Raw genomic sequence first — 9,882 nt, forward strand, 5'->3', positions numbered from 1 at the left:
ACGGGTGGGGGCAGGGTCATACTTGTTTCCGCTGCCCCCACCACTCTTGGCAGGTCCCAAAGAACCGTATGATATTGGTAAAAATAACAATAACACTGAAAATAACGGCACTGTTATTTTCAGTTGGCGACAATCGTGTCATGCCTGAAGTACAATTATTGGAAGCGATCGATAGCAAGCAAGTGAATTGCTCAATCAGTATCTGTTCAAGTCTTATTCGTATTCATGCAGGCAGAAGTAACGCAAAGCTAGCGGGACTTGCTCCCAGGGTAGGTTGTTTGTTCAATATTGCAAAACAATTTCAAGAATATTTTAGACGAGCCACCTCTTTATATTCACGTGCAAGCAGCAAAAAATAGCACTGTTATTTTCAGTAGTTTGTGGGCGACAATCGTGTCATGCCTGAAGAACAATTGGAAGCGTTACTGCCACGCGTGTTTTGCTATAAAAAAGTGTTTTTTAATTTTTTTATAAACCATATCGATCAAAATAGCAGTGGACTAAGTTTTAACGCAAAAACTCCGACAAAGTGTTTGAAGTAGGCCTACTTTGTCTGTTGTGTACATCACAATTATCTTTATGTCTTTCTGGTCATTCATTCACCGAATAAGTAATTTTGAATTACAGCATAACTTGTGGGGTTAAGGAGTCCTTTCATAATTCTTACATTTATCTTTAACTTTATTAATACTTTAATGTCATCACATCTTTTGCTTTAGCTTTTAATACATAGAAAACATACCTAATTTAATCTGATTTATAAGATTATTCACCTTTGTTAATCTTTACTTTCATCTCGATAGTGAGAAAATACCAGATGACAATTTTATTTGGTTAAAGATCTGTTCACGTCATGCCTTGTCAAATATATACCAAAACGTTTTAAATCATGTAATTATTGTCGTGAGCTTTAATCATAATATTTAAGTTAACCTTCATCTGTCATTTCCTTTGATCTTCTTTTTCCTCGCATACTCATTGCAACTTAATTCATTATAATGTACACCTTAAGAACTCCTGCCCCCAGGTGATGCTGATTATAATAGCTTTTGTGAGTGGACGGTGGGGCGGCGGCGGCGGTGAAAATTTGAATCTGCAAAGCAGCAAATGGCTGCTGTCTTGTTGCAGGCACAACTATTACTGGCGCTTCGCATGTCTCCCTGCCCGGCTAGGTTGTACAGGCTTCAGTGAATTTTCCATTGTACTTATGATTTGCATTTTCATGGTTATGTAGCCTTGTACTAAATGGGATTCAGCTTTTTGCTCTGTGCCCTTTGATTCTTTTGTAAGTGCCATGTGCAGCTCACAACTCCTGTTGGGTTGTGATGCACTCAATTGAATGGCAATTCATCCATATTTCATTAAGTGTGACTTAATTTAATTTTTTTAATTAATGTTTACTCTTCGGACGTTTTAGTGATGATATATACTGCGATGATACTACATTAGGCCTAGTACTGGACACCGGCACACGAATCAAAAATGATGAGTGTTGGGCATCCGCATGAAAACGATGTCATCAGTTACACGGACACTGTAAGCGAGTCTGTGGGCTCACTGCGGGGGCTGGGGAGAGCCAACGCGGGGCGGCGGCGAGGCAGGCCCCGGTGGGGTCGGATGGTGGTCAGTACGTCCTTCCTGACTTTCCTACTTCAAGCGGGATCCTCCATGACGCACGGCCTGTATATGCCGGCTTTTCTGGAGGAGTTTCAGGCCGGGACTGGGCTGATCGGATGGTTGACGAGTTTCTCAGCAGCCGTCATGTGCTTGGGAGGTCAGTTTTCCTATTTTCTTCATGAATTCAAAATGGTGAATTTGGGAAATACAAACACATCCTGAAGTTACTAGATAAGTTTCAGAGTTTTGAAATATAACCCCTCACCCTTCGGCTTGAAAAAAAAATGTCTGGGGTCCAAATTGCGTAATTGGGGTCCAGTTTGCAGGGAGGGGGGAGGGGCTTGGGCGGGTCGTGCTGTTAAGCGTCAACAACTGTCAACAAACGTCAACAAGCATCAACAAAACATCAACATGTTGTAAGAGCACCTTAATTTAAGCTCCTACGATCATTTTTCAATGTATCACTATTTAAAAAGTAGTTCAAAATGTGAAATTTTTAAGTGAAAAAGTACGACAACAACGATGTCTTTTTCCACTAAAACTGGTCGCCATTTTGTTTTTCTGGGACATGGTACAATCGCGCATGCGCGAAAAAGAAAACAAAGATGGCGTCTCCCAGTCACCGTAATTTTGTCGCCAATACACTTCCATTTTTATGCAGGATTGTGAACGTGAATTTCAGTTTCATACTCAATTCGACATACGAGAGTTTGTTGAATACGTTGATGGCTTTTTTTAAAGCTTATATCAGCGTCAACGAGCTCAAAATGCACGTTTAATTAAACATGCATTTTGCTTATTGACTCCTTGTTGACGTTGATTGTGTTTGTTGACGCTTGTTGACGCTTTGTTGACGCTTTGTTGTCGCTATATAGCAGGACCGCGTGAGGGGGCCTCACTTTTTAGAGGGTAAGAGGGGAGACACTCATTGCGTTTTAACAATAAAAACGCTAATCTGTTGCCTTCCCCAAATTCGGAGGGCGGGGGGGGGGGGGGGGTTGAGACCCACGGGCCTCCAGCGTGGGAGAGGGGGGAAGCCGACTTAGTTTCACCACTGTGGAGTCCACTTCACGCTGTATTTACGTGTTTCTCTGCTCAATAATGTGTTGTTTAGGTCCTATTGGCGGTGTCATTGTGAAGCGATTAGGATGTCGTCCTTCTGTCATGCTTGGGGGCGCTATGATGGCGACTGGTAACGGCTTAGCATCACTCTGCACGACGATAGTCCAGCTATTCTTATGTCTGGGACTTGTTGGTAGGTATACATTCTCTGCAAAGAGCGGCCATGTTGGAACGATCAAAACGAGATTACATAATCCCGAACTAATACCTCCCGTCCTTACTATGTTAAGCTATTGCATTAGTATATGCAGGAAGCCGGACTGTTCACTGCGGTTTCTCTTTTAACTCGACGGTACAGAGTGTATTACATGATGTGGTTTATGTGACAACGTTCAATTTGTGACACAAATTCTTTCCTGGCTTTCAAAACTGACGTCCATTTTGGTCCAGTATCGTTTCAAATCAAACCAAATATCGGATGCCACTCTTGGGAGATATTTTACTGGGGCTGAACAAAAAGGTTTATTGAATCCAGCTAAAGCATAACGATAAAAAAACATCAGCCAAATTTAACCAAACTCTAAATGTGGTGTTGTTGCTTGGTGGGAAGTCATAATACCTCCAAGTGATGCGACTGAAAGTATTTCTTATGCATGATCATAACATGTAGTAAAGGCGATTTTGTGTAAAACATTTTCAGGACTTGGTGGATCCATGGTATCCGTTGGTCTAGTTGTTGCCATTGGACAGTATTACACCCGACACCACTCCATCGCAAACGGACTTGCCTTTAGTGGTATAGGTGCTGGCATCTTCGTCTTCTCGCCTCTGGTACGATTCTTGATTGATAACTACGGGTGGCGCGGGAGTTTCCTAGTTCAGGCTGGTATCCTTCTGAATCTTGAGGTAACTGGAGCCCTTCTCCGCCCGGCATCTCGCTATAAAGTCCGAAATTCACGAAAAGAGAAGATGCAATCGGTCACCGAGTCGGGAAACAATGACAGCAATTTTGAGGAAGGAGATGAAAGTGTTGTTTTGGATGGTAGTGGAGAACACGAGGGAACACAAAGCAGTAAGTGTACGGGCAGGAGTTGGAGTTTGGGTTGGCTGGGGAAGTTCAATGGTCTGTTCTATCTGGGACTGTGTGAACTGTTCAGAACAGCTCCCTCTGTCGTGCAAGTATACGCTGCGTGTTTTTTACTGGACGCCGGTGTTTCAGCCGTCATGAGTCACATCTCAAATTTGGACGGTGTGACTCCGCAGCAGGCGTCCAGTCTGCTGCCCTATCTTGGCATCGGCAGCCTGGTAGGGAGACTAATCCACGGCGGGTTCCTGAAATGCAAACATGTCACGCCGTACAGGATGTACATCGCCGCTCTGTTAGTCTCAGCTCCATCCGCTACACTCATCGCCATCACAGGATCTTTTGGAGGGAGAATTGTCGAGGTTGTCATTTTTGGTTTTGCCAGCGGTTCACTCTACCCCCTAGTTGCTGTGATTCTAAGGGAGCTGGTCGGTATTTCGCAGCTTGGACTTGCATTTGGACTCTCAATGTTCGCCTATGGCGTGGGGGGTCAGTTAGGAGGCTTCATCATTGGTGAGTTTGTTAAAATGAATCATGAATATGCATGAAGTCAGAGAAGTATAATGAATGAATCTGTATACCTCCAAGTATACCGATTGGTTGTATCAGTGTACCCACAATCAGTTTCGTTTTTAGGACAATGTTGTAAAGCCCATCACAAAACTGTGTTTAGTTGTCATCGATCGGCATGCAAAATAAACATGTGAGTTTAGGAAATTTGGATGCATCGGAACCATACGGCCACAGATTCCCTAGGTGAACTGTGCTAGCATTCTCACTTTGGCCGATCAAACACACATCACTGACAGTCTCTTCAATCTAATTTCGCAATAAAAAAAATACGAGTGACTACTTGTTGGTTCATACTGCATACAAGTGCGAATGCGATGACGTCGCTGTTATGTGATATTCGCCGGATTTTAAATGTGTTAAACTTTTACGAATTCCCATCGCGAGAAGTTGCCCTGACGTCACAAATTCCCGATCGCGTTCGCGAGCATGAACCGGCCTTTCCTGGCTGTGTTTACATGTACTTACACATGAACATCTTTTATATCAGAAATTGATAAATACACCACAATAGAATGGAAAGCAGAAGTGTAAGGGTTTTAATGATGCAAGTCGTATATATGCAAATAGACCTCAGACATAATGACGTCACGCTCTGTTTACATGTGCGCTTTCCTATGGGAGCCAGGTAGGGACGCCAGCCGATCGTCCCACCTGGCTGCCATAGGAAAGCGCACATCTAAACAAACATGATGCCATTATGTGTTAGGTCTATTAAAAAGGACGTAAAGAGTCCTGCAGCAAACTCTTCATTTGTTTCCGGATTACATGTCACTGATAAATTGTTTATGTTTTCCATATTGTGTGTTTTAGGTGTCCTGAGAGATTCAACAGGAAATTACACCCTTTCATTTTACCTGGTGGGGCTTTTCTTTGTCATTGCGGCGACGGTCATGTCATTGCGTCCTTTGATCGAATGTCGTCGCCGCCGACGGTTGACCATGGGATGACAGCACAACACAGCATAAATAACTGTTGGTATATAGACACCGTGCACTGAATTGGTTGGTTAATTAAATCTTCCCTTATACAAAGTAATAGTCAAACATGTTCAAAGGATCTAGAAATGAACGTTGGTTAACAGCGTGACCCTTGACGTCAGACCTGTCAGTTACCGGTGTAGCGTGAATATCCGACTCCATGAAATGTGGACTCATTGATAGTATTGCGCATGCGTAAGTACGATAATACGCTATTTTTAGGTATATTATGGGAGAGTGACCTGTGACGTGTGAGGGATTGACCACACTGAAAATAGTTGGGCGAAATGGGTTGATAATTTGACCAATGCTGGTCGAATTATCAACTGCCTACACTCTTGGGCAAATTCTTCCCAATAGTTTGACAGTTTTTACTCAATTCAACCCAATATGAGGTAATTTCATACCAATGTCGGGTAAATTACATTGCCCAACAGTATTTTACCCAGCGTTTTTACAGTGCAATAATAGGGAAAAGGGGTCCGATTTTCGTAGGAGTCGGAATTTGATATGACACCGGTAAACAGTTTAAGCCATTAGTATAACTTTACTACATTGAACATGTACAACACTGTGTTTATATTCACTGATGAATACATGAAACCACAGTAGGCGGCCTGCCATTTTTCTTCCACCCAAACGACATCCGTTTCTCATTGGTCTATTACATGCATATATAATGCCTTGTTCTCCACAACACAAACCCAAGATAGGCTTTGCGTCTTGTGAGAAAGTTTCTTCCTCACTTTAGTTATTTAAAAGGTAAAAAGAGAAGAAGTGAAAAACGCTCACTGGGATTCGAACTCGGATCACCTGATTAGAAGTCAGGACTACTCTTCCAAACAGTCCACGAATCAGCTGCCAATCGTCGGTGATTTAAACACCGTTATTCCTTGTTATATAAAACTGTTTTTATACAGTATTTCTATACTTATACAATATTTCTATATTTTGGTATTGTGTAATTGCAAGCATATAGGTTGAAGTTTCGTTGTCTGGATATGTAATGACTTTATTCAAAAGTCAGCCATATTTAATTGAAAGTTAGGTAAAGTCTTCATTGTTGGAACTTGCAAGCAGAAATGAGAGCAATGGAATAAAGGTTCATTACAGATTAACACCAGTCTGCTCTGATGAATAATTTAAAATGTGTGATTAAACATATCCTTTTAATATTTTAAGCCACATAAAAAAATTAATGAAAGTGAGGCTTGGAGCACACTCCAATCATAAAATAGTCTGGCACCATCCCATTCAACAGTTTACAATTTATTAAACAGACTCGGGGGACACGATCGAAAATGGCTTCCTCGTGAAGAAGGTCTATAGTGAGGTTTGCACGAGCGTATAAATATGCAGACAAGTGACTCGGCAGCACATTGTATACATTCCCGGTCTTTTTTCGGATCATGTCCTTCGACTGAGCACACTTATTGTGTATTTTCTGTCAAAGCTTTCACTAGCATTGTGCGTAAGAATGGAGCGCACCCCCTCCCCCCCCCCCCCGAAACCCCCATACTGGGTGCTCGTCATTTTGCACAATTGAAACGGAATGAAACAGAGAAACTCAATCTTTTTTTATTAGAACTCAATTACAAAGATTGACAGAACCGTAGGTGCGGAAAGCAACAGCAAAGCTGGGGCATAACAAAAATACCCCCAGTTGGCCTCCTGCCCCTGGAAATTTGGCGACTGGAAAAATGCACAGTCCTGTAAGTTACCATGATAAGGCCAAAAAAAAAAATATTCGGTCTCTGGTCAGACCAAAGTTCCGGAATTGACGCGGCCACGCGGCTTTTTTTTTTCTTCAAGCTTGGATTGTACAGACAAGGTGGGGTACTATTTTGCTTTTTTTTTGGTGTCCTCATGTACATTGGTGTCCTCCATAATTTGCCTTGGTGCTTTCGATCATTTGCCTTGGTGCAATTTCCCATTCCTTGGTGCTCTTTGTTAAAAAAAAAATGAGGAGGTGCGGAAATAGAGGGCGCTGTTGGAGCTACCGCGGAACATTTTGGAAAAAAAAAAGATCGACGCGCATGATTAAAATCGACGCGCGCGCTGACCACAGACCGACTTACTTTTGTTTGGCCTTATACGGCCGAAATACGGGTTGAACATAAAGATTTGTTTTCACGTTTTCTGTCTATTTTCATTAATACCCCATTGGACAGAGCTGTATATAGAGAGAGTTGCGACATCAAGGTCGCACTGTTTGGAACCAAAATGGCGGATTATGTATCAGTGCACATTATATAATTCGAACACAATAGTCGCACGCTGCACTGTACACATAATGAACGGCCATTAAGGTTCGACAGTCTGAAGTTGTCGCAACACTCTCTATATACGGCTCTGCCCGTGAAAAGCGAATAGCGCCACCATTTGTCCGACATTGACCATGTTGGATTTGAATAGCGGCCCCATGTGAAGATGGAGGAGGAGCTATGGACTATGGGGATTGGCCGTTTTTGGTAACAACTTGCCAAAATAGCCTTTGTTTTCGTTAAGATTTGTATATACCAGAACACTCGTCTATGCAAGTGGAGGGGAGCAGTCTGAGAGGAATGACATACATCAAATTTTGAAGGGGTCCGTTGTTACGTTTAAAGAATGTCCAATTAAACTCATGGTACACCAGCACATTAGAGGTCAGCGCCCCAATAACATTTTAACGGTTCCTCAACCAAAATTAGAAACTGATAAAAATAGTTAAATTTCGCCAAGTATTAAGTGCAATATGTTTTATAACTGACAATGCATTTCACTGAAAGTGTCATTAACACTAAAGTGTATATTTGAACAAATTTGCATCCAAGGGTGTACAAAACCCATGGACCCCGCCACAGCAGGCAACAATAAATTGTTTACTTACTCTGCAGCCGACGAGATGTCGCACCAGCCAGTTCCAGCGTTGTTTCTTGCCCAGTGTTTTACTTGTTCTTGTTTTCTCGTTCTTTATCTTGATTGCTGTCTCTTGATGGTTTTTGTTTTCTTCGCCGACGCTTCAGGTGTATGGGGGTTGCTGTAAAGCAACGTATAGTGCTTGCACTTTTCCCACTTTACCTGATTCGTTTTGTTTAATATATAATAAAAATGAGAAATCTGGCATCCACTGATGATTCAGGCTTGGTTTAAGCTCAGTGAATGTACTGAGTTTTCTGCCTACTGGTTGAAGGAGTCAGGCTGGGCATGATCTACTTGCGAGTCTGTTGAAATCATTGTGAGCATCATCATTCGCAGTAGCTGCTTGCATTCGATCCTGAACCACTGGAATGCTTGGTGGAGAGAGGGAAGGATTTATGTCTGCAACAGAGGCCTCTTGAAATGGAGTGGAACAGTAAGATGGAACTATCATGGAAGTTGTTCCCCTTGTATCGAGAACTGCTTTGTTCAATGCGCATAACATTTCGGCCCTCTTTGAGTCTTCAGACTTCGTGCTTATGCCGTATCGAATAGAAATAAACTTGAAGTTTCTTATTCGACACGGCACAAGCACGACGTTTGAAAACAATTTTGCTAGGCAATTGTATCAGCTCGACAGATTCGACAGGGTCTGCCGCGCTTATCAATTTAGTACAGTGTCATATGAAAATCGGACTCGTATGAAAATCGGACTCTTTATGCCCTTTTATTTAAAAACAAACAAACAAACAAACAAACAAATCCATCTCATAGTTACCCTTTTATTGGTTAAATCCTCTCACGTGACCGGTCCCTCTCCTAATTATCTATGCATGAACAAGCGCAATACTACCAATAAGTCCGTATTTCATAAAACCTAAATTAATATGCTACACCGGCAGTAGCACGGCAAGGTTTGAAACCGCTCGTCGTGCTACTGCCTTGAACAGTGTTTATAATGAGGAATGCGCATGCTCGCAACGTGTGTACGAGTAAAGAAATAATCAGCTAACAAACGCATCAACAAATATGGCGACTTACATGGATAATTTTCAAGAATCATAGGGGTGCACACTTGTAAATAGGCCTAAACCTATCCGCCGAGCTCATGAATAACAGTTAGACCCTCAAACCTGAGTCATAAAATTTGGGAATTGAAGAGATATGGCAATAAACCTCTGGTCCGGACTTGGGGCTTCCAATTCTGAGCATTTTGGGTGCAATTGGACTCTAAACTGGCGCTATTTTGCAATGTTGTGGAGGGATAATAAATTGGTGTCTATGGGGATTTTAATACAGGGTGCATCCATATAGGCAGATGGGGAATTAGCGTAACGTTCTCATTAGCCCTTGATAACAAAATGACAAGAATAGGGCATACCATAGCTTTCCTCCGGGAATAAGTACCCGCTGAAGCAAAATTCGTTTTCTTCGTGCAACTCTAACTGATTAAGAGCACAAAATCACGGTGTATTTTTGTTGTGACCGTTGGTCCGCCATGTTGCATGTATTTAAATTCGACTAGGCGTTTGTAATTAAAAGTTTGACGTTGGAAACCACTGCCGCGCTAATGCCGTGCTAACGTCACGCAAAATTCAATTATATTCGACACGACATAAGCACAACGTCTGAAACAGGCCTTGCTCATGAAATACACCAAATAGCGCA

General features: G+C 42.2%; 1 protein-coding gene across 1 annotated transcript; it reads left to right on the forward strand.

Annotated features, from left to right (window-relative positions):
- Positions 1 to 1,185: 1,185 nt before the first annotated feature.
- Positions 1,186 to 6,100, forward strand: LOC119738034 (monocarboxylate transporter 13-like). The gene is made up of 4 exons (XM_038212752.1): positions 1,186 to 1,774; positions 2,732 to 2,872; positions 3,380 to 4,276; positions 5,147 to 6,100. Exons 1-4 carry the CDS (start codon positions 1,483 to 1,485, stop codon positions 5,281 to 5,283), a joined length of 1,467 nt encoding a protein of 488 aa, XP_038068680.1. The 5' UTR covers positions 1,186 to 1,482; the 3' UTR covers positions 5,284 to 6,100.
- Positions 6,101 to 9,882: the final 3,782 nt, after the last annotated feature.

Source organism: Patiria miniata, unplaced genomic scaffold, assembly GCF_015706575.1.
Source record: "Patiria miniata isolate m_02_andy unplaced genomic scaffold, ASM1570657v1 HiC_scaffold_3, whole genome shotgun sequence".
Classification (NCBI taxonomy): domain Eukaryota; kingdom Metazoa; phylum Echinodermata; class Asteroidea; order Valvatida; family Asterinidae; genus Patiria; species Patiria miniata.